This window comes from Cyprinodon variegatus, unplaced genomic scaffold (assembly GCF_000732505.1).
Source record: "Cyprinodon variegatus isolate N-32 unplaced genomic scaffold, C_variegatus-1.0 Scaffold41, whole genome shotgun sequence".
NCBI lineage: Eukaryota > Metazoa > Chordata > Actinopteri > Cyprinodontiformes > Cyprinodontidae > Cyprinodon > Cyprinodon variegatus.
Window position 1 is genome coordinate 2,009,410 of NW_015150494.1, and position 26,201 is coordinate 2,035,610.

At 38.4% G+C, this 26,201-nt stretch overlaps 1 protein-coding gene across 11 annotated transcripts in view; it reads left to right on the forward strand.

The window, feature by feature from the left end:
* Nucleotides 1-26,201, forward strand: part of LOC107081823 (RIMS-binding protein 2-like) — a 139,687-nt gene that overhangs the window by 32,837 nt on the left and 80,649 nt on the right. For 9 of the 11 annotated variants that reach the window (XM_015370127.1, XM_015370129.1, XM_015370130.1 and 6 more), the window contains exon 1: nucleotides 11,105-11,224. The exons of the other annotated variants lie outside the window; for them this stretch is intronic. In XM_015370127.1, the coding sequence (XP_015225613.1) occupies nucleotides 11,177-11,224 (48 nt within the window). In that variant the 5' untranslated portion in view covers nucleotides 11,105-11,176. Of the gene's footprint in view, nucleotides 1-11,104; nucleotides 11,225-26,201 lie in introns of those variants that run through there. 11 annotated transcript variants of the gene reach the window in all.

The following is a 26,201-nucleotide window of genomic DNA, read 5'->3' on the forward strand; positions in this document are numbered from 1 at the left end:
AACTGGTACAAGCAGCAAAAATGAAGCAGCAGACGCGATTTTGCTGCTTTTGCAGCGTCCGGTCTGAACGTAGCATTACTAAATGCTGCAAGTGAGCTACAGTAAGTGACTACACGTTTGACCCCTAAAAACCACCAGAGTTCAACTGTGCAGTTACAATGTTATGTTCAACTGACAATTGAGCCAACTCTACTTTTCCAACCTAAACACTCCTATATCCAGTAGTTGGACAGCTACCACACTGTAAGAACAATGCAAAATTAAGTACACATTTCTTAAATAAGTGTATTTACCCTTAATTTGCATAGGTTAATGAGTTGATCTGCCAATTTTTATTCTAACTTAAGAATTACACTGCAAAAAATTTAAATCTAAGTAAGTCATTTTTTCTTAAAATAAGTAAGTTTTTTCTGCAATTAAGCAGGTAAGTGAGACACTATGCCAATGGAACAAGACAATTTATATTTAAAATAAGAAAAAGTAACAACAGTCTATTATTTTAAGTGCACAATGTCAAATCATCTTATTTTAAGGGTAAAAATGCTCATTCCATTGGCAGATCATCTTATTTTCCATACTCAAATTAGGGGTAAATACATTTATTTTAAGAAATTTTGACTCATTTTCAGAAAGTTTTTGCAGTGTATATGGTGTAAGAAGTATTGTGCACTTAAAATAAGACATTGCAATAGTTTTTTTTCTTGATTTGAAAATAAATTATCTCATTCTTTGGGAAATGTGTCTCAATTACTTGCTTAATTATAAGAAAAATGACTTATTTTGAGGGTAATTAAGGCACAGGTTCTTTCTGCATGGAATTTGCATGTTCTCCCTGAGCATGCGTGGGTTCTCTCTGGGTACTCTGACTTCCTCCCACAGCCCAAAATCAAGACTGTTAGGTGAATTGGCTTCTCTAAATTCCCCTTAGGTGTGAGTGTGTGCGTGAATGGTTGTTTGTCTCTGTGTTGCCCTGCGATGGACTGGTGACCTGTCCAGGGTGTACCCCGCATCTCACCCAAGATAAGCACCAGCAATCCCAGCAGGGATAAGCATGATGGAAAATGGATGGATGGATGAGGGGAATTAACTTACTTAGATCTAAATTTTTTGCAGTGCAAGAAAAAAGTTGTGCTCAGAAGTGTCTAGAACAATCAGCAAAATGGCAAAGACGGCACTAAGGGAACAAGACAACAACATAACTGTATATATTTTAGAAGACATGTGGATTCATTTACTTATTGAGTTCTGAAGATTATCGGTAACTAAAGATTTCATTTACTGGCCCCAAAAAAATGCTATAGAATCTAATAAACCACAAGAACCATGTGGCCTTTTCTTCCATTTGAAATTTATGTTGTGACTTGTGTTGTTCTAAATCATGATCAACAACACTGATGGTTCTTGTTGCGATGTGCCAAAATTCAAGGGTGTATGAATGCTTTTACAATGCTACACACGATACACCCCTTGTTATGTAATCGTGTTGTCTTTTTTCTCTTGTGTAGTTTTAAATGAAAGAGTGTGTTGTGTTTCAATAAGCTTGGACTGTACTTACGTTTGTGTTTTTGTGCATGTATGAATATTGGTGGATTTAAGCGCTGGGGGCAAACCTCATGTTTACATCACTTGTAATGAAATTAGAGCTGTGTGGCAACCACACTACAGGCCTTCACTGATCCTCTAATTCAATTACTCCCCTTATTAACGCTCAGATGCTGCTGGCTGACCCAGGACCACATTGTGCCTTTGCTAAGCGCCATTCACTCAATGCCTCCTTTTTTCTTCTCTAATGGACTCTCATTGTTTTATTGATGCACGTGGATTATCCAAGTTTAGTTCCTGATAGTAAAGTGTGACTCGACTGAAATTCCCAATGTAGGAAAAGCTGATAATTTGGGGGGGATTTGGTGGAAATGCAAATGACAAAGCACCAGTAGATCTTTCCTGTTCAGGACATAAAAGCACTGACATGAAAAACAAAACAAAGCATTTTGGGTTCTTTCCATTTCAGTTGATAAATGAAGGTGTTTATGTGCAGGGTTGGATGCAGACTCTTCAAAATAGGGAGAGGAATCTGTTTGATGATTGAGGGTTGTTTCTTGGTGGACTGCTGCTGTTAATGGGATACATTATACTTTTTTAACAACCAAGAAAGACGAATCTGCTTCTGTTAATATCTATGAAATGTCCAATAAACTGATTTTAGATTTTAACATAGTGTCAAACAATAGAGGAAAAGAAAAGCCCTGCAACAGACAAACAAGATTTCACAGTCAAATTCTTTAGCAATCGTTATAATGCAAACATTATATAAACTTTTTTTTCTTCATCAATGCATCGATTGAAGATCGTTTAGTGGAAAATCTATGGAGTATAATCTCTTCCGTTATTGTTGTAAGAATTTTTTTTCTTTTTAATAAATAAAAATGGAAAAGAAAATGCAATCCAGCAACGAAACAGAGAAATCTCTTGTTTAAAAAGTGATTTACCGTATTTTCACGACCATAAGGCGCACCGTACTAAAAGGCGCACTCTCAGTTATGTGTCCCATTTCTGTATTTAACACACACATAAGGCGCACCGGACTATAGGGCGCGTTTTTTATATACAGGTACATGTCCTCTACTACCTTTAAATACCTCTACTGCATATTTAAAAATACAGCGGGGGCAAAACTGAGTATGACTGTGCTTTATTCATGTATTTATTACAAAGTATTAATCAAACCTGGGTGCTGGCCGTGAGACAGACACATCGCAGATGACACAGCGCTGTGATCACTCCTAAATTAACCTAAAATCCTGAAACCTGCCGACGGAATATGTTCGCTTTTATTGCCGGTATCCTGGTGCCTGCAGTTTAAATTATTTAGATGAAAAACACATGCCAGCAGCCGCGGAGAGGCTGCTGATGAAGGGATTTCTACTGTCGGTGCACCGCTGGTATGTGGGGGTCTGAGCGCCTCCGACAGAAATAGATAATCTGGATGAACTGACTGCAATTATTAAGTTTTCAGGTGGACTTTCTCACTTAAAAACATATTAAAACTACTTTATTCCCACTGATCACAGCAAATATAGCTGCAAGATTTAGATTATTTAGATGAAAAAACACCTGCCAGCCACCGCGCTGAAGAGGAGGAGACGCGCTCAGAGGCTGCTGTTGAATTAAGCTTTCAGGTAGAAAAATACAGCGGGAGCAAAACTGAGTATGATTGTGCTTTATTCATGTATTTATTACAAAGTATTAATCAAACCCATCAAAGTCATCATCCTCTGTTTCTGAATTAAACAGCTGCGCTAAATCAGACATGCCAGTTTCCCCTTCTGCGCTGTCAGAGTCACTTTCCGTGCAGCGCAGCTCCTCAGAAATAATGCCTGCTTTTGCGAAAGCTTGAACAACAGAGCCAGCAGACACGTTAGTCCATCTACAATCCATCCGCAAACGGTGGCGTAACTTGCCCGGCGCTGCCTTCCACTTATCCTGAAACTGTGGTCTCCGTCTGTCATCCATCGCTCCCACGCCGCTCGCAGCCTTACTTTGAACGGCGCTTCACACCGATGTCGTGCGGTGGAAGTTCCTTTGTCAGACCCCCGGGATAACAGCGTTCATTTGATTCACCTTTTTTTCACATCGGCTGTGAGATGGGCACGCAGCGATGGTGAGGCGTGGAAAAAAGCACCTGGTCTCCTCACATACACCTGCCTGCATCATCTCCTCATCCATTTGCGTTAATATCATATGTCATCAGAGCGCTGTGTCTGTCTCGCTGCCAGCTCCCAGATCAGCTTCTCTGATTGGTTGATGCGGCGCGTCCAGCAGCAAAACTTCAATTTTTCCATCTGGAGCAGCAGCAGCGCGTTGGCGGTGCGTCAGATGCTTAAACGATCCCGACGTGCTGCACCAAAACGCGCTGCGGGACCTTTTGCTGCACCTATACGCGCGTCAACCATTGACTTTGCATGTAAACTCGCTGCTTCTGCTGCACCTGCTGGGTCCGGTTCACACCGATGTCGAGCGGTTGAACAGCGAGCACAGCGTTAATTTGTTTCCCCATGTTTTTCACATCAGCTGTGAGATGGGCACGCATGGAGTTACATATGGAGTTACATATTAACAGCGATGGTGATGAGTGGAAAAAAAACACCTGGTCTCCTTACATTCAGCCACTCTTTCATCATCTCCTCAATGAGGTGGTCTCAAAAGTCGCAGTTACAACACACATAGGGCGCACCGCACCATAGGGCGCACTGCACATTTTGAGGGGAAAAAAAGATGTTTAAGTGCGCCTTATAGTCGTGAAAATACGGTAGCTTTTTCAGATTTCATTTACAATGTTTTTTATTTATATATTTCTTTTTTGTAAATGTGCTTTTTTTAAACTTCGTCCTGGGTGTACCTGGCCTATGGCTCATAGACTGCTGAGATAGGCACTGGTCCTACCGCGACCCTAACAGAATAAGCAGCAGAAGATGGATGGATATTTTCAAATTATTTGCAACTCTTTTTCAGGTTGAATGTTACCGTGTTGTTCGGATCCAATCCTCTTAACTTAAAGCCCAATACAAACATTAGCAGTTGACCAATAAAAAAGTTGTCGCTAACATCCAAGCAGACCAATAGAAACGCATCTTTGCCTCTAACTCCAGAGTAAAGCCCATGTCCAGAAGTGAAGAGAAAGTGATCTGGAAAACACAGTTTGCAATTTGTAAAATTCAATATGAAAAAAAGAAATTGGAAAAAATAACACTTGAAAAACTAAAATACAAAAAAACTACAATATGAAAAAAATGGGAAAAAATCTGAGAACACTTCAGAGCTACTTTTAAACCCTTTTTGTTGAACATGTTTGTTTTAATTTAATTTCTGGAGTGTTTTTTTTTTATTATTTCCATTTACGAAATGTCTCCTTGCTTGCAACAATTATGAAACAGAATTCACTCCCAAAAAGCTAAAATCTTGGTTGAAAGACAGGAATTTATTTACAATTTAATAATTGCATATGTGCATCTTTAAAAAAAGCACATGGTGTTCCTTCAACATTCCTTTAGCTGTCAATCAGCTTGAGGGTCCTGCAGGGTTTCCGTTGGGTATCAAATAAATCAAATAAAGCTTGCAGAAACTTTGGCCGTTGCCAGGTTGACATATCTACGAAAGAGCATATCAGTTTCACGTGATCAGGTTGGCAAATGTCACCTTTTGATAGTTGGGCTTGATACAACTTGGTTGTATAATTTAAAGCCCAAGACTAAATAATTATCGCCACCTAGTGGTAGTAGCTGGGCATTTAACTGTGGGTGGAAACAAACCAGTTCATAATTTGGCTAAGGCAACATTTTTTTTGAGCTTATCAAATACAATTATTGGAACTAAAACAAAGTCAGCAGTGTAACACAAAGTCTGACACTGTGTAACAGTAGTACCCAACACTGAAAATGGTCAACATTTTAAGAAGAATGGAAACAAAAAAAAAAACATGTCTGATTTCCTCTAATTACAAGTGTGAGACACCAAAGACTTTCATATACAACCTTGCCTGCCATCAAAGCCACATTTTCCAGCATAATATCATCCTTTTCATTCATTTAGCAGCATTTTGGCTGGGAAAACTAAAAGTCTATCTCTGGAAAACATGCCTATCTTTATTTACTACGGCTCCTAAAGAGCCATATGACAAAAAATATTGCTCATTGAAGTGATAGCACTGTATCAAAGATACGAACAATAATTCATATCATTGATCAAAAGCAGGAGGAAGTCCTTTTTTGGGTTCCTCATGCAAACAGTTTTTGCACAATCCCCTTATTATTTGATTTGCTTGAGGTCATGTATGATACAATGAGTCTAAATCATCTTCTAATATTCAGTATATAAAAACGAATTCACTGCCTGGTGAATTAATCTCAATCTCTACCCACTGCATCGAGCTTATTAAATTTTCAACCTGCCACTGGCTCCCTTTCTTGCCTCACAGGATGAATGTGGCCTTTTAATAATGTAACCAGTTTTAACAAGATTGTAAAACGTTCATCTAACTTTCATAGGTTCTTTTAGCAAAGTGACAAATTCATAAGATAGCAGGGATTGTTTTGACAGTCCATCAGTCTAAGCAATTAGACAAAAAGAAATCTCTGCATATACAGCTGAATGATTTGCTACAGTTTACAGTCTTCTACAAAGAAATCTTCACAAAGTTATCCCTTTGGCTTAAAATTAAAAACAATAGGATAATAGATGTAAATTCCCTTTCTGGAACCTAAGAGTATTCACTGATAGCTCCGCTTCTCCTCATCTATAATGTATAAAAGTTACACAAGTCTAAATCCTGGAAACAAAACACTTTTCAGTGACAGCGGCTGCCACATAAAGACTTTTAATTAACTCATTTACGGTTGATGAGTCATCTCTGTTTTTACACACAGCATTTGGTGCGGTGACATTAGGCGCCGGGCCGTGGCCGGGTCAAGGCAGTGCATGTGAATGCCTCTAGCTCCTGTAGCGTGCAGGCTTTGGCCACTCAGGCATTGTTTGAGTAATGTGACCTTCATGGGGAGATTAAAATATGTAGCAGGCGTTCATTGATTTCTGGATTGGCCGTTGGTATTTATGGACACAGTCAGTGCATAAATATTGATACTTTCGCTCCTCTAAAGGGAGGAGGATGAGTTTGTCTCAAGAGCCAGTGAAGAGGAGCAAGCCAGAACAGAATGAAGGATATAAAGTCTTAGCACATGCATTTGGTAACCTAAATCAGCATGTGACCCATCAGCTTTAATAGGGTCGCTCTCATTATGTGGCGGCTAATTACAATGCCTGTTATTTATATCGCCAAGCTATAATATTTAGTATAGGAGCTGCTTTAAGGTGGTAACTCATATCTAAGAAGAATTAAAGCTTGTCCTTATTTTTGGAAAGTGCTGTCAATACTCAACACAGGCATAAACCTTGCACATTTTGTGTAATTTTATATCTTTTGCTTTTGTAGTTTTTTCCTAACTGAAGAGGACTGGGCACAGCTGTTCTAGAGCTAGAAAAAGAAAAAAACTAGTGCTGAGCGATGGATTGGATTTGTAATATACTGTAATCGCAATTTAACAGAAGTCGTGTGACGTTAAATAAAACTAAGAGACTAATTTTTTTCTGATTTCAGACCTTTACGTGGCGGTAATATGCTTAAAGTCAGTTTGCTGATCTAAATAAACTTGTATAGCACACAGACCTACACTGAGAAAACGATCTGAAATTAAGTAAAAATGTCTTAAATCAAGTGTATTTACCCTTAATTTGAGCAGGTAAATAAGATAGTTTGCCAATGGATTGAGTATTTTTACACTTAAAATAAGTCAATTAGATAATATGCACTTGAAATAAGACAATGCAATTGATTTTTCCTATTTCAAATGTAAATTGTCTTGTTCCATTGGCAAAGTGTCTCATTTACCTCCTCAATTTAGGATAAAATGCACTTATTTAAAAAAAAAAAATGACTTATTTAGATTTACATTTTTTGCAGTGTATGCATGCAAGCAGAAATGAAACAAATCCAAACAAAGCCTATAGGGAAGTCCTGCAACAATGGATTCAGGAAAAGCAAGCGTTCAAGGTATTGAAAAAATGGAAACCCTGAAGTGAAACGTCCAAGTCCTTTTGGTAAGTGCAGAAATAGAATTGGTTGAAAATAATCATAAGTAAAATTTTTGGCAAGACCAATCAGCCCTATCAATAACTGCCATGGATTCTCAGATATACCCCATAAAAATCTGCCGGCAATGAAAAAAAAGGTTCAGTTGGCAAAATCAGCTCTGGCCATATTTTTAGGAGAAACTTGATGACAGATTTTTTTTAAGGGGTGCTGAAGCACCACGAAAGTGAAGACTATAACTATAACTCAGAGATCTCACATGGACATTTAATGTGCAGGATGAGGAGATTCCTCAGAAGGCACGTCTTATTTTCATAATGCAGGAAAAAAATCACCCATAAATCTTTGGAACATTTGATTTTAAAAAATACACAACCAACAAAACTAATTTCTCTTAAGCCTTTTGGCTGTGACATACATGTTACGATGGCCATTTGTCACACACAAGAAGGCCATGCAATTTCTAGGATGAAAACAGGCTTATTTATCAAGAAAATATACCTGTTTTATTTCTATCTATTTGGATATAAAGGTTTTGGAAGTTGCTAATTGAGCTCAGTCCAGTATCCCATTATTAGCATGGGGCTGGGGTGAAACTAAAGGCCACTGATGGCTCCCAGCAGTGCTTATAGACAGAGAGAGGCACTCGCTGACGAGCAGACATGTTACGAGCTTGGTTAGTATTTGCTCCTGTTTTCTCAGTTTGCCTTCTCCTTGCAGAGAAAAATTCTTGTTGATCAGATGGCTTTACTCTGTTTTTCAGCTTGTTTTTTATTCTTTCAGCTTGTTGACACTCATGCCTCTTGGTGAATTTTGAAATGATCTTTGAAGTTATTTTCTTAAGAAGTTATTCTTACTGTAAGGTTCTAGAGGCCAAGTGGTTCTGACAGGTTGACTGGAGATGACTCAGACTAACATTACTTTTCATTCAATGAAATGTGAAAAAGGTTGCTACTAGGATGATGGTAGATTCCTTATATCCATCTAAACTCTTTTTTTTTTATCCTGTTGCCTTTTAGCTGCTGAATGGATACATAATCCTCTTTAACTTTGTTATCAGTACCAGTTTACTCCTTGTAACTCAGACTTTGTGCACATGGATGTGATTTAATCTTGGATGTAACAGATCTGAAGTGTCGATGACTGCTGGGCTGCTGACTGGACCGGACCTCAGCCAGAGAAAGGGTGCTGGGGGCCGGTAACAGACATCCCAAGTCTCCTGGAAGTTCCGGGAGTCCCCTTGATATAGATAGTTTTTCATGGATGCTCTCGGGTCAGATAATTATCACAATTTAGACTATGCAAGGTGGTGTTTTTTTAATGCTAGTGAGATCTTGCAGGGAATACAATAATTTGTTCACCATGTTGTGGATTGGAACTACTTTGATTGTGCAGGCAATACAAGAGAGAGCGGGATGAGGGGAGGAGAAGGCTTGTGAAACCTGTGCGTATCTTTCCAAAGCGATGCTCTGTTCAACAGGTGTTCCAGGTGACTGGTTGTCAGAGAGTGCGCTGATTGGATTAGTCAGAAAAATAAGCCAATAAGTTTTGGTTTACGGTTTTCGGTGTATGTATGAGGCACGGTGCGCATCGGCTGTCTTCGGCGGCGGGCAGGGGGGAAATTTCCACGATTTTGAAATTCCCCCTGGAGATTTTTTAAGGAACAGTAGGACATGTACGGGAAAAAGGGGACGTCTGGCCACCCTACAATATCAACAATTTCGATGTTTCAGTGAGTGAGTGCTTGTTGCTATGATGCGTCTTTACTCAGCAGCTTCATTTGTTGTGAACCAACCAATCAGAGCACAGCTCATCTAAATATTCATGAGCATACCATAAAAGGAAGAAAACCTGTCGTTTCATGCTAGGGCTTTTAACCAGGCTTGCATTAGGGCTCATAGAACAACAAATATGTCATTTTCAGCCCAACCAATGTTGCACACCCTATTCAGAGACCTTAAGGAGCAGCACCAAATACCCTATAGAATCATTCTATTACCCCTTTAACACCTGCTAAACCTGCCTTGTATTTAGTTAGTTAGTTAGTTTTTTAGTTTATTTGTGTCTTATTTTAATAGCAAGACAATATTAAATATAATGATATTATGATATATATGAAAAATTATACAAAATAGAAAAATACACAATGAAAAGTACATTACGGTGGCATAAAGGTAATCAAATGATTAATAAACATAAATGATTAGTTGAATAAAAATGTACTTAAATAAAATAATTGATAATAAAATTAAAGTAACAAACTTAAGTAATTATTTTTAGAAAGCAGAGTAAAAGGCCACACTAAGCTTATTTGTATTTAATCCTGATTTAAAGCAACTTAGGGTTTCAGCTCTTTTTATTGTTTTCTGAGAGTTTGTTCCAGATTAGTGGAGCATAAGAACTAAAAAGTGTTTCTCCATGTTTGATTTGGGTTGTGAATGTACAGAGTAAGCTGACCAGAGCAATTCGTTGATTTATAGACTAACAGCAGTTTAAAGTAATCTCTGAGATAAAGGGAGCCAAAGGAAGAAGTATAAAACTGGACTATCTTAGCTCTAGTGAGGATGCTGGCAGCAAGATTCTGGATCCACTACAGCTGCATGATCCACTTTTTTTAGGCAGAACTGTGTAGACTGTTTAATTCTACTGAAGATGAACAAAGCAGGAATTTATTTTTCATTCGTCCTTTAACCCTAAAGATCTTCTTTAGGTGATAGAAGGAAGACTTTATGAGCATCTGAATTGTCAGATCTGAGTCCATCCCTATACCCAATTTTGAAGCCTGATTGGTGTCTCTAGCTGAATTGACCGAGGGTGTGTTCTAAGTTATGAACACTGTTGTTTAAATGTTTGCATTGATTTCTTCTATGCATTTACTCAGCACTTGAATGGGTCCATACTCACCTGGTGACACTGTAATGTATAGCTGTGTATTATCTGCATAGTTATGGTAACTGTTGTTGTTTTTTTAAGATCTGAGTTAGGAGAAGCATGTAGATATTAAATGGAAGGGGCCCTTGGATGGACCCTTGAGGAAACCAAAGAAGCCCCTGTCCTTCAATTGAGATTAACCGTGTCAAATACTGCCTCAATACCATTAAACTCTAATAAATACCAGTGGAATAATACCTGTAAATATTTTCTAAATTGCTTACAATGCTGAAAGGATCTAATGTGGCCCGTGGTTAACTTTTAGCCTTCTAGCACTCTGAGGATTTGTTTTTTTTATAAGAAATTGGTTTTATGACACCTTAATACTGCAAGTAAAAATAACTATTTATCCATGTTTATGAAATATGCACAATTTTGAAACATATTTTAGTTCAGCCAACTCTGAAAACGAATTGCAGGAGTTCTATCACACTGTAACTGAATATGAAGGGTTGGATGTCAGTAAGGGCTTCGGTTGACATTCGGGATCACATTGCAGCCTTATGCCGCAGTGTCAGAATTCAGTGAAGACTAGTTTTGGGAACTTTAAGGTGCAGGCACACATTTTGAATCCGTCAGTGGTTAACTGAATGCGATCTGGATATGAGGGAGCTGGTCTTTAAAGCGTGCACATACTCTGTGTGGGAGAAGGTAAGGGCATGCTAGAGAAAAATCAAAAAACAACAGCTGTGTTATAGCTCTGATGCAGTTATAAAGCTAATTGAAGGTAAGTGTTGTACTCAAATTAGTACTTTTTTTCCTACTTTACTCACACATTTAAAGTTTGATTGGATAGTAAGTAATACTTGTCATACATATAAAGTTTCATTTTTGTTAAACGGTCATAGTAGAGTTTAATCGATGGGCAGACATTTTTTTACCCATTCTGGAAGGTTCCTGAAGCACATGGTATTACAATGGAGACCTATTGCGGTAAAAGGCAGAGACGTTTAACAGGTTTTTATTCTTATGCAAATCATTTGCATTTTAGGTTTTGAAAATGAACCAAAATTGTATCAAAGTTAAAACGCAAACTAGGTTCCAAATCTGCAGTTCCTCTTGTGCTAGCCAGCCATATCTGAGAAGGTTTTGCAAATGTGTTCACCATTGTGAGAACACCTTTGGTAGTAACATTGAATGCTGCACTGACATTAGCAAATGTAACTGACCAATAATTCCTTACTTTTGCCTCTTATTCATCACAGTAATCCTTACAATCGCCTTAGAAGTCACTGAGATCCTAAGAGGTGTGGATAAAAAAATGTGAGCCTAACTAATTAGCCACTGATGGCAGACTTTGAAGACATATCGCCTGAAAAGATACAGCCACTATAAATTGAATCCAGTTTCTTGTGATTGAGGTTTAGACAAATTAAAATAACATATGAGCTAAGAACTTGAAAGAGCCTGTCCAGTGATTAAAGTTGGATCTGTTAGAGTGTTTATATTCTTAGATAAGACTTTTGTCATTCATACATACAAAGGCAGTGAGCTTTCATTTTTTATGAGCTTGCCTAATGGGAATTGCTCATGCTAGCACTAATTATGCATTAATTAAACTTAGACAGCTGTATAGTTTGTATCTTCCATTGACAACTTAAACATTAGATAAGCTGGTCTGTTAACAGAATGAAAAAATGCTGGTTTAATATTCTTTTTATCAAATATTAGTAATCTAGACATTTTCAGCTGTTAAAATGTCAAGAACAGACATATCCAACATGGTCCTGGTGGGCTGCTGTCCTGCAGGTTTTAGTGGTTTCCCTGCTTCAGCACAGCTGATTTCCATTGATAGCTGATGAACAGGCTTTTGCTGAAAAGAAATCATAAGAATCAGCATGGCTGGTAAAGGACAAACCCATGTATATTGAATATAAATAAGCGTTATTCTGCAAGTAAAAATGATACTATCCCTGAGTATATTTCTAACAGTTTTGGGTATCTACATGGACACTTATATTTAAATCATTGTTGACTACATAAAAAAGGAAGCTAATACAGAACGTAGAATAGAACACATGGAGGTTCAAGTTAGGGTTGCATAATGTATCACATGGCAATATCCATGCCTGCATTAATGAGTAATGAAGTAGCAACTAAGGCCCCATTAGATACCAAATTGGGGTAACTGCAAAGATTGTTGTTAAAGCCATGTATACAAATGGATTTTGGGAGAGAATAGTTTATAATATTTGAAACGGTCTCAGAACAGAAAAATCAGATAATGCACGTTTATTGTTAAAGTGTGCACATGCTAACCAGGTCTTTGATTCAACAATAATGTTTTAGCTCCACCTACTTGTACACCTAAGAAGCTCCTCTTTCTTATTTTGCCGAGTTGTCCGATATGCCCAGCGCTTTTGTCGGCACTTTGGGTGTGATTCTTTGGTAGCGTCACAATGCCATCAAAGGGCCCGGCTGTCAGGATTTTATCTAGAGCTCTGACCCACATGCAGAAGACCAAACGGAGAGACCAGGGAAAAGTTTAACAGGTTTTATTTTTAGTAAAAGAGATGAGTCCGGTGCTGCTCTGAGCACTGTCGAATCAGAACTGGAAAGTGAAGGGGAAGATACTGCGGTTAGTTCAGGCTCAGCGGGAAATTAGTTTCTTTGACTTGAAGAGGAGGAATTAGGTTGCAGACTCACGTTTCCAGAAGAAGGTGTCTCTGATTGAATCCAGTCAGTGTGGGATGTACCAGTAAATTTCTTGTTCGTTGGACAGCGGACAGGGTTTACCCAGATTGCGATTGATCCTTGGTGAATGGAGAAGCTGACTGCCACTTAGTTTTCCTGCGGTACTTGAACGGGTTATTGTGGAGATGAATCCCCTGCTCAGAGAGAAGCCCCAAACGATCCTTGGGGGAAAAAGTTGATCCAGACCACAAACTAGAATCCTCAGCTCAGTTAGGTGCCCAGAGAATCCTTCAGGGGGGAGAAGGTCCGAAACATCCAGTTTGCAGGATGACTTCCTGCGGAGAGGCAAAGACAAAAAACTGCAAGATTAAAACTCAGGTAGACAAAACTCAGTTTGACTCAGCAAAACTCAGCTTGGCTAGAGTACCCAAAACTGGCAAACACTCTGGCGTCGAGGTAGTGGCAGTCAGCAGCTTAAGAGTACTCCATTGATGAGATAACCATCCGCAGGTGTGTGAGGAGGCCAGCCAGAACCAGGCGCCGCCCTGTGGAGGATGGAAAACAAACACAAACACAAACCACACAGACTGGATTCCTAACACCGCCAAATGTATTACATCGTTGTCATTGTTGCTGTGTACACTTGCTGTGAACCCCACTGCTTTCCACGCCGTTTCTAAAGCATAGTTGTGTTTATCTTAGTGTGGACTATGTCCTCCTCCACTGCACAGGGCCTGCTCCATCTTTGTTATTAGTTGTTGGGTAGCGACAGCGGGCCACTGTGACAGCAAATCTCATAATACCTTGCAAGGAGACCTCTTCATGCAAATCATTCTGGGATATGTCTGCTTCTTCTGAGGCCTTTCTTCACTTCTGTCTTCACTTCTTAGGCACTCTCGGACATTTTTAAAGAACTGCTGTGAGGAAGGTGAGCTTCAATGACAGTCTGAAACCGTAGCTCACCACAGATATACGCCTGAAAGTGCGCATGCACAGAAAAAGATAGCGGGACAAGCACGTAGGACGGCCTTACGTAAACATATCACCAGAATGATTGACAATTAGGAGGACCACTTATTTAGATGATCCACCCGGAAATAAAAGTTTGTCCTCTATACCTTTAAAACCGTGGGTAAAGATGTCCTGAATCAGATCGTTGTAGATTTTTTCTCCCCGCTCTGTTTCAACAGCAGTACATGTGCAGATAGATGAAATGTTAAGAGGCATTAAAACAAAATGAAATAAAATACATTTTATTTTAAAAAGGGGAAAAAAACACATGAAGACCCTATAAATAGCTGACTTAAGATCACATACACTTTACTACTTAACGCACAATACTACAAATAGTATATTAATAATATTTATGTGGGTTTAGATTACATATATGAGAGAAGATGAGAAATTCTTTATGTTTTGGGAAGTACAAAATAATAATTGGGCAATATATAATTTTAGTTAACAGTTGGGTTTTTGGTATTTAGTGGTTCAGTTTTAGACACAGACAATAATTTTGACAGATTTTTGCATTCTTTCCTTTAATTGATGTGTTTGCAATACATACTTTAGATGAACTTTGCAGGTATACCTTGAGATGAGGTCTTTCTGCTCCCACCATCTTTTAGTCCAGAGTTAATGTTTTGTTTATTTTGTTAATAAATGTTTTTGTCATGTTCAAACTGATGCTTGTTTAAAAATTTGCTATCAACTTTTAATTTTATTTAAAAAATTGAAAAAGAGAGGAAATTTTCTGGGGCCCAAAAACATCAGCAGCAAATTTTGGGGATTGATAGATTGATGTCAAAGAGTATTGGCATTAACCTTTTTAAAAAACCTGTATTGGTTGATCTCTATTTGGTTGCAATGACTACTGTTCCTATCTGTCAAGGCTTATGTGGAGGTTTTCTGAGGACCCAAAGGCAGAGATGAGTTTTGCTGATTTAATTAAGAATCCCACAGGCAACTGAAGCAAAGTCCAAAAACAAAAAATACTGAATACCAAAAAATCCAGTAAACATCAGTGAAAACACACATGGGATGCAAAGAGACAACAGAGCAACAAAACAACAAGAAACCAGCATGAGGAACTGCAGAAGTGGTGTATATATGGGGAACAGAACAAAGGATGGGCTAATGAGCTAATATGGAGCAGGGGTGAATACAACTAACTAGAAGGAGGCCAATGGGACAGGAAAGAGGCACAGAAGGCAACAGAGAGTAACTCAAGAACAGAACACTGCTAGAAAACAACTACAAAGACACAAAATTACTAAGAAACTAAAAATAAACCTAAACAAAGGACAGAAACCTGACACTATCTGCTGTTAAAAAAAGGAATTGGAGTTTAACTTTAAAAAACCTCAAATTAATAATTCAACCCTTAGCAATAATATTTGCTCATGTCGATGATTTTTAGAACTTTAAATATTTTTTTTTATCTGATATTGGGTAAAACATACTGTGAGTGGATGGCTAAAATATTTACATATTACATTTATTCTTTACTGCCTTGATCAGGTGATTACATGAGATGGTTTGGCTAATTCAAACCTGCTGTGCTTAGAATAAAATAGCACGTTTTCTATTTTTTGTTGAATACGGCATCACGTCTGTCCTTTCACATGTAGTTTGACATTTGTGGGGGAATTTAACCCTGATCAAGAAAAGGGCATTTCATGTCTCCTTACCACATCGCCGCCATAAGAGCTGTCTTCGACTTAAAGAATCCCTCACTTGACTTTCTCTCTCTGCGCTGATGATGACTCACACTCCAACACGCCCTGCAGAAATCCTCTCTCATGCTCTCGACACACGGTGGGAGAGATACAGACAGGAAGGAAGAGAAGGGGGGGATGCCACTATCACAGGCTCTCCCATACATACTACCTGTTCTTCGGTTCATGAGTCCTGATCTACCTGCCCTGCAGGTTTACAATCATCAGTATTCTCTGTGGTTTTTCTCCTACATTGGAAAGGTGATTGAGCTACTAAACTATAGTGAATTTTACATTTACTGAGGCAGTTCATTGAATGTAATTATCAAGAATGCACTTGTCTTATTAATATTCTAAGAGAAAAAAGCAGCTGTTATTTTAGCAGCAGAGCAGTAGTAAATGCTGCATTTATAAAGAGGGGAGTGAAAACGTAGCCATTTATAGGTTTTCCCTTCCCTGATCTTCTCACCTTAGGCTGCTCTCCAGTGGGTGAGTTAATACTGTGTGACATTTTTAGTGATGTTGAGGTCCAGCCTGCACGTGCTGCAGTGCCTTGGGTCAGCCCGCCTCTGGCATCTGCCTCTCTGGAAATAGAAAAAGACCAAAGAGACAGAGCGTGATTAATTGTTATATATGTGCAGCCGAAAACATAACGGGCCGTCTGCCGCCATTTCCCTGCACACTGCCCCACAGGCTGACAATTACATAACATATCCGTCCAGGCTTTGTTCTTATATTGTATGCTAATGAGGCTGCATGGTCTGGTTTGTTGGGTGTCGAGTGGGATCACAGTCATTGAACAGTTTCAGATCCTAGCCGTGCAGTAGGTTACTTCTCTCTCTCTCTCTCTCTCTCTCTCTCTCTCCCGATGATGTTTCTTGTAGCTGTGAGGATTCTGCTGTGGTTAGAAGCCAAAATCTCTATCTGGTGTCTTGGTGTTTTAGAAATGCCTCTTTTTGTGATCTGTTTCAAAACACATCCGTCTCAATCTGTGTATGCGTGTGTTTATTGAAAGAACTTGCCCCACCCAGAGGGCTTAAGTGGTGTCTTTGTGCAAAAGCCTTATTTTTGCTTAAGATTGCATAGTGAACCATTATATAACAATAGCTGTTGGGCTACCAGGCCAGGCATGAATGGGAGAATCCGTCCAACCTCTCTTTCTACTTACCATTATCTAATGCCTTCATCTCCTTCTTCATTCCCCCGTTGACCTCTGCTTTTTTTTTCTTTCTAAGTACAAATTTCACCAGACAGACATGTTTTTTCCCAAGTAGCTTGAGAGACCTTGTGAGAGTGTTTGCTGGATTTATGAATTGTAACTAGGTCACTGCAAAGTTGCTGCCAGTAGAAGAAGAACCAGTGATTTATCCTTTGTTGTCAGTGGCTGCTGCCCTTGGTAAAGAAGAACTAAAGGTTTTTTTTTTTTACAATAAGGCAAGGCAAGGCAAATTTATTTGTATAGCACAATTCAGTACAAAGACAATGCAAAGTGCTTTACATGATTAAAATAGAGGAAGATAAAACAGAATCAAAGCAAGTAGGAAAAAATAAATAAAAATGCAGAAACAAAAAAGAATATTATGATAGAAAACAGTTTAACTAGAACAGTCGAAGGCAATCCTAAACAAATGTGTTTTTAGTCTTGATTTAAAGCAACTCAGGCTTTCAGCACTTTTACAGTTTTCTGGAAGTTTGTTCCAGATAAGTGGAATATAGGAACTAAATGCTGCTTCTCCATGTTTAGTTCTGGTTCTAGGTATGCAGAACAGGCTGGAGCCAGAAGACCTGAGTGGTCTGGAGGGTTGATACACTGATAGCAAGTCTGTGATGTATTTAGGTGCTAAGCCATTCAGAGATTTATAGACTAACAGAAGCATTTTAAAGTATCTCTGAGATACAGGGAGCCAATGTAAGGACTTTAGAACTGGGGTGATGTGCTCTACTTTCTTAGTCTTGGTGAGGACACAGGCAGCAGCGTTCTGGATCAGCTGCAGCTGTCTGATCCACTTTTTAGGCAGACCTGTGAAAACACAGTTGCAGTAAACAATTCGACTAAAAATAAACGCATGGATTAGTTTTTCCAGATCATGCTGAGACATTAGTCCTTCAATCCTGGAAATGTTCTTCAGGTGATAGAAAGCCGACCTTGTAATTGTCTTTAAAATGCTTTTGGAGGTTCAAGTCTGAATCCAGCACTACACCTAGATTTCGGGCCTGATCAGTGGTTACTAGCTGAAGCGACTGAAGCTGTGTGCTAACTTTAGATCTCTCCTCTATTGGTCCAAAGATTATTACTTCAGTTTTGTTTTTATAATATGGCCGGCAAGCGCGCACAGTTCAAATGTTGTTTGTTCATGCTGCTATTCTGGTGGTGAGCCTGGTTTACCAAGGAGTTTATTAGAATATGATATATATGAATATGAATATTCTAACATTTTAATACAAGACAGAGTATAAGTATTGATCTCCAAGAATATTTTGAAAAGGGGGGTTCACAAAACAAAAGAATTATCTAGATCTCGGGTTCTATGTTTGCCCTGATTGGGGAGTGTGTGTTGTGTAAAGAATGACCGGGTCTGTTTGGTAGAACCTCACAAGAGTGTTGAAAATCATATGCCAAAGTTTGAAAATCTAAACTTTTACAGCTGGATGTTGGATGTTAACCAATCAATTAAGTTGATGCAGTAGCTGGCTGGGAGACAGACAACCGAAGCTGTGATTTCTCCTCCTGCAGGGCTGTCTGCATAAAATCATAAAAATAAACCAGAATATATGGAGGAGTTACACTTTTGTAAAACTAGGTTTTGCATAAAAAGCCAGGAATCTTTTTTTTTATGTCAGGAAAGTGGGTGTGCACTGTTCACTCTTCTAAAAAAATATTGTTACAAAACTGTAGTTAAACAGTTTATAATTTATACATGCATAAACCTAAAATGTTAAAACTTGCCAGCGAAAAATATTCGATTTTATTTTCTGTAGTTTACATTCACGCAAATATTTATTTCCAGCTGTGTTGAACGGCTGCAGGGATTCTCAGAAGGACAGGCTGGCTTGATGAGGTTGTCACAGGGGATTCCCATTGCTACTGCAGGCCTTCCTCTAGGAACAACTAAAGAATATTTAAAAGTAGGATCATAATCCTGATTAGCTGAATGCATGGCTGATGGTTTGAGGTGTTCCTTGTCACTTGAAAACATCTTAAAAGTATTTTTCTGCACTCATTACAATGAACAAAGCAAAGCTACTGTCTTGATTGCCTCTGCTGTTGTACACAGAGACCAGCGACGCACATGAGAGGCGTCTGTAAACACTTTGATCAATACTTGTCAAAAAAAGCTCATGTTTTGTGTAATGATCTCGTGGTGTGGCTGGAAACAACACAGTATATGAGCCAAACTGTTCCATCCCTGATGCTTTGCTATTTTCTCATCATCATGTGTGAGGTTTCTTAACTTTTTAAAATCACCTATCCATTCTCAAACCTTGCCTGTGAACCTGCCATCCTTTTTTTTCCAGGAAAAAATATAAAAAATATTGTAGTAACGTCAGTCATTTGCTAAATTTGCCTAAAAGAAATATTTATGTTCTGAAGCAGAGTAAACTAAAGAGACCTGAGAAAAGGAGTTAATTTATTTAGGAAGCCCTTCCCTTTAAAGGAGGGATGCTCCTGTCAGATGAGACCCAGATGAATCTTTTGTTGTGGGATACTATGAGCTAAAATGATTCCTGTAAATCAATTCTGATCACATTGTTTTCTTCAGCAGGATCAGAGAACCATTGCAGAGCTGAATGAAAGATGCTCGGTGAAAGAAAAACTTTAAGAGGCTGTAAAAATCTTTGCAGTGGTTCAACTTTCAGCATGGCACCTCTAACTCTTAAGGGATGTACACTCTGACTTAACATATAGCTAGAACTGCTTTGGGTTGTTTATATCTATTAATATTCAATCCAATGCAAGAAATCAGGCAGGCTGAAAACATATACATGATGTAATATTCTGATATTACAATATTCTTTGTATAACAAGTAAAAAAAATGAATCATTTTCGTTCTTTCTTACCTTTATGTACTGTTTGGCATAAGACATAAAATAACCGCAAAACACATAATTTGATCTTTACATGCCAAAACTTGTCACTGAATTGCGATGCTAAATTTTCTTTTATTCTGACAGAGAGTAAATGTAGATTTTGTTGAAGCTGCCCTATGTAGTGGATGTCAGGGCAAGATGTTCCCTGCATGTCTGCACAACTGACTAAGCTATAGCAAAACACTTATATAGATTGGCTTCCAGCTGGCCTAAGCAGGAGAAACGTAGCCAGGCGAATGAATGTCAGTGTCAATAAAGCTGCTCAAGAGGTCCTGGAACACAGAGAGGGTGTTGTTGTGGCGGCTTGTATTAGGTAAAGTGTGGAGAGTGATTCACCTAATGAGCAAAAGTGGGCACAACGTCTGTGTTAGTTGGCTAAACAGCCGCAGTAAACAAGCAGTATTCATCTGTGCCTGTATAAAGACCTGAAATGATCACAAAGAAAAATGAACTCCTAAGAGCAATACATTACTTAACAGGTTTATCTAGGTACACATCTATATAATTGACTAACTCAGAACCATATCTGTTCATCAGGACTTTATGATTTAAAAGTGAAAAAGTGTTTAGGAGAAGTAAAACTAGCTGAAGGACTTCTAGGAGCAACTACCGCAGGGAGAAGCTCTTTTATTCCACTTTGTTACTGATTTTACACATGACCATGAAAGATTGAAATGCATGGCAGAAATAGCATGATATAAATTTTTCAGTGACCACTTGAAACGTCTCCTGAATGGTGCTTTTAGAGAAAGCTTCACTTAGCGCACGCAGTGGCAAAAAAAGGATATACGCACATGGACAAAATTGTTGGTACTCTTGGTTTACTGAAAGAAAAACCCACAATGGTCACAGAAATAACTGGAATCTGATAAAAGTGAGAGATGAATAAAAAAAATCTATGAAAATGAACACTCGTAAGTCAGACATTGCTTTTCGAACATTCAACAGAATGATTTTAAAAATAAAACTCATGAAAAATGCTTGGAAAAAATGGTTTCCTAGAAAAGACAGAAAATAATGTGACCAAAGGAACATGTTAAATCAGGGTGTTTCCGCTCATTGGCCTCACAAGTGTCTGCAATCTTGTAATTAGTCAGCAGGCCTATAGATAATGCTACACATTGTCACTGTACATTTAGGTGACATGGTGTGTACCACACTCAGTATTGACCAGTGTGTCATGATGTTACAAAGTTCAGACCCAAATGCAGAAAACTGAACAGAGAGACCAGGGAAAAGGTTTAATGGGTTTTATTGAAGAAGTTTTAGCAGCGAGAGAAGTGTTACTCTGAATACTGCTCAACCGGATCTGTAAAGTGAGGGGAAGTTCAGGCTCAGTGGGGAATTTGGCTCGTGAACTTGGGAAAGAGGATTTGGTTGCCGACTCACGTTTCCAGAGAAGTCGTTGAATCCTTGAATCCTGTCTTTGTGCCGTGGTTCCAGTGTTTGTCTGATTCGGTTGAGGGCGGAACAGGGTTTACCCAGAATGCGGTTGAAAGTTGGTGAACGGAGAAACTGACTGCCAATCAGATTTCGTGCGGTACTTGAACGGGTCGTAGTGGAGAATAATCCCTTTCTCAGTGAGAAGCTCAAACGATCTCTTGGGGAAAGTGGATCCAAACCTCCTGTTTGAACCCCAGCTCAGTTTGAAGCTCAGTTGATCCTTCCAGGGAGAGAAGGTCCGAGAAAACCAGTTTGCAGGATGACTTCCTGCCGAGAGGCAAAGACAAAAATAAGTTAAACTCAGGTTGACAAAAAGCTCAGCTTGACTCTGCAAAAACTCAGCTTGGCTAGAGTACCCTAAACTGGCAAACACTCTGGCGTCGAAGTAGTGGCATTCAGCAGCTTAAGAGCACTCCGTTTAACGAGGAAACCATCAGCAGGTGTGTGAGGAGGCGGACCAGAAAGGAGACAAACACAGAAACACAGACACAAAAAACAGGAGTCCTGACACACTGGAATTGAAGGAAGGAGTTGTCTCAGGAGAGTAGAAATAAAATTATGGGCAGACATGTTAAAGCTAAAGACTATAAGACCATCTCCAAGCAGCTTGATGTTCGTGTGACTAAAGGTTCACATATTATTTACAAATTTAAACTCCAATGGACTGTAGCCAATTTCTCTGGATGTGGCTCCAAAAGGAAAATTGATGAAAAATAGAACAGACAAATTAAACAGAAGAGAAAAAATAGAATTGAACTTTGCAAATCTAACAAGTAAAAGTTAACTAAATAACTGCATCCATCCACAAGTACTTCATCAAGTCCAATACAAATTTATACAGACTATGAATGTAGAGGCTATGATCAGGTTATACATATGAAAGACTATAAACAGACTATAGAAAGATAAGTATATAAAGACTATTTATTTGTATTTTGAAAAGGGTAGAGTAATTATCTATATAATTCTACCAATTTCAGATGTGTATTTAAGGATTTTAATTATATTTTAAAATATAGAAGAAACACCTTATGTCTCACCGAGACCTCTTCCACTTATGATTCTCTGTGCAGACGTTAAAATAAACTTAAAACATACATTGACAGATGTTGTTTCAGACATCTGCTGATCACAACAGTTTATTTTTGTTTAATCATGTTAAAATTTCTTTAGCTTGTATGAAATAAGAGCCAGTTCACACACTGTCTGTCATGTTGAACTGCTAGTTTGAAAAAAATATATCCCAAAACATGTCTGAATATGAATTAAATTATTTTTAAAAATATATTTTACACACAAGCTAATGCTTATATATTTATTTCTCAAATATTTATATTAGAACTTCTGTTTGGCGTCAGAGCTTTTCAGCTCTGCACAGTTAGACAGGTTTCTGTTTGGATAGAGATGGGGTCAAGTGATTGACTGGATTGCGAGGTTGTTTTTCTGCTATTTATCCTCTTTCTGGTGTGAAGAAATCAAAGTCCTGACAGACCGGCTCTGATACTTGGATGAGGACCAGCAAACATATTGACAACTGAGTCTTGTGCAGTAACAGCCATCTATCCCAGCTCCTTGTTTATATGCTGAGACCGACCTGAGTCACCACAGAGTCAGTGAGGTTTTTATGCTTATTTTTCCTTTAAAAAACAACTTAAAATGAATTGGATTAATGATAAGACAATTATCCTAAAAAAATATAAAAATCATGTGACATCTCAGCATCCCATGAAGTAACAATATCTGTATTCAATCTACGTGTATATCTTTTAAGGTTTTATATCAGGTTTTAGTCATCATTCATTTGGTTAAATAAAGGTTACATAATGACAATAAATAAATGACTGTTACTGCAGCCCAGCCTTGGCAGGGAACCTTCCATGGTTTTTAAAACCTGCATTTATTAGATTCCACCTTATCTCTGATATTTAAGGTCATGTTGTGACTGCATGGTCACCATGCCTGCTTAACTGTTAACAGTTAAATGTCACAGCTTGCCTCCACTCTGAGCCTGCATGTTACACCTGTATGTACCAAGGGAAGGGCATGTTCTTTTCTTTCTATATTCCATGGAACAGGCAAATAGACATATCATGTTTCATGGATTTTAGTGCAATCATTCTGCGAGCACTTATCCCATACTGAAAGGATTGTCACTTATCTTTTGGGACTAATATTTGCAATATGTTTTGTGGCACCAAAAAGCCACATCCATACCACAGATTTAACTCAGTTCTTTTATTGTTTTCACCCATTGACTTCTTGTAAAGAAATAAATTCATTGGTCTAAAATGCTTGTACAGAACTCAATGTTACAATCCTTCTTCCTTCCTTTGAAAAACAAAACATTATTTTAGAAACCAGTCTTGTTTGGAGGCTGGAGATGATTTTATATGAAAACTTAAAAGCAGAAACAAGCTCTTCTTTTGCTCAATCCTTTGTTGGTTATATTTCTTTTTACTGGTTTTGCGTTACATTCAGTGGATCCAATCGTTCAATTATGCCACACTGTTTTAGTGTTACTGAAAAACTAAGTCAGAAACTTAAGACAAAAACAATCAGGGAAAAAGAACTAAGGTTGCAGACAGCAGGTCCGATGTTCTCTAATTTAGGCTGACCAGTAATTGAGTAGCCTGTAAACTGGGCTTACCGTAATGGTTAACGTCCCCCCCTCCCAGTTGGCAAAACGTCTGTTTCTCATGCGACGGTGCCAGACTCTGGTGGTGTGAGAACCTTACTCTTTATCTCCTACTGAGCACCACCTGTCTCTCATTACTGGACACAGGATCTCCTTATCCACAGCCTTATGCAAGAGCTGCTCATATGAGATCTGTCTGGCTTCACTGAGGCCAAAAGCCAGCTCTGATGTCTCATTATTAACAATTCAAATTAGCCTGTAAAACAGAACACACGCTCAGGCTCATTCTCATTCCTTACTCTTGCATTAAAGAGGCATTGTCGGACACTAATAGTTTGAGGGTGACAGCAGCTTTAGGGCTGAGAGGGATGTCAAAACCCGATGCTGTTGCTCAACACAAGGTTTTGCTGAATTATTTGAAAGCAAAGGATTCCCACTAGATTATTAGGAATATTTAGGTTTCACTGACTGAAGTTTGCTTTCGTCAAAAAAAGGATGTGGAACTTATGTGTTAATTAGATTTAGCGGAGGAGAGGAAACTAGATAATCACCAGCTGTTAAGAGATGCTTAATGAATTGGAAGGCGCTGTAGACCTGTTCCCTGCACCCAGTAAAGCTCCTCCCTGCAGGATGGAGAAGCATATGTCTGTGGCACTGGCACAGGATCAAAGCGGGAGACAAGCCACCTCAGCTGGTGACAGCCCTTTTACTCATAACAGCCTGAATTATCCCTGCATGGAGCACCGAGATGCCTGAATCAGTAGAAACAAGTCAGAAATACAATTTAAGTATTTATAATATATATTTTTTTACAGTTGAGCTCTAACTCAACTCAAGGTAAAAAAAAAACTCATGCTGTCACACTTATGCTTTAATAAGCAGTATCTCTGGTTTGTGTTCGTAGGACGCTCAATATATGCTTTGGTAATTTCATACATTTGCTGTGCAGATTAGATAATTGAAAATCACTTCTTCAGCTGGTGACAAAAAGCTGAAGTGAAGGTAATCCAAAATATAAACAGCACAGACGTTGTAATGATCCATCTTTGTCTACCTTGACATTTAATAGGTCAGTGATTGTGTATTACTGGGGACATCAGGATAACACTGGATCAGTACAAATAGGACAGCATGTAATATTTTGTGTTATAATCAGCTTATCTAGCGGGAGCCCAAGTGTGTAGACAAATATGCAGTCTGATTTATAGAGAATTAATTTGAGCAGTGCAGGTTTGTGAGGTTCTTTCCTTTTATGAGCTCAAAAGAAGGTTAAAAAGAGAAGTAAGAGTGGAGATACAGATATTCAAGTCAGCTGTTCGTTTCGAAAACCTGTTTGATCCTGGTTTAGTTAAATTCAAACTACAAAATACTACAGACTACAAAAATTCCATCAGTTTGATTATTTGGTGCAGTTTTTTATTCGATTATGTTAATAATCTCATTGTTTTCTGTTTATTCCAAGTCAAACTGTTCAGTAGAATTACCTTCCTAATCCTAAGTACTGTAAGATCATAGGTGAAATAGTTTTCATTAGAAACATTTTCCAGGTTCAAACATGGGCATCTTCATTTGCTTTACAGTTCTGGAAGTAATTTACTTGCAGATAAATTAATTTCCTTTGATGGGAAAAATGAAGACGCTTTGGTTGAATTGCTGCTGAAAAACATGCATGATGATTGAGATTAAACAAGGCAAAATCAATCTGCTGATAACAATTTTAGTTCTATACTATTTTCATATAAAAAATATTGTATGTCATATTTTGGAATTTTATCTGCATTGCTGTGTTTTGAAATGGCCTAGTCAAAGTCTGGATTTTAATCCAAAAGATGCTAGACTAAAGCAGGTTCTTTAAGGTTAAATCCAATCACAGTGTCTGGATTAAAACAGGTCAACACATTATTCTTCACAGCAGCAGAAAAAGACTGGTGTCAAGGTTGGTTGTGGTTTGGAGGACCCAAATGCAGAGGCAGAGGTGAATACTTGTAGTTTTAATGAAAAAATGGTTAACAAATGCAGTCCAAAAATCCAACTAAAAAGTAACAGACCAGAACCATGGAGACATCAAGGGAAAACACGTAGAAGGAGCCAGGGAGAGACGAGGTGAGACGA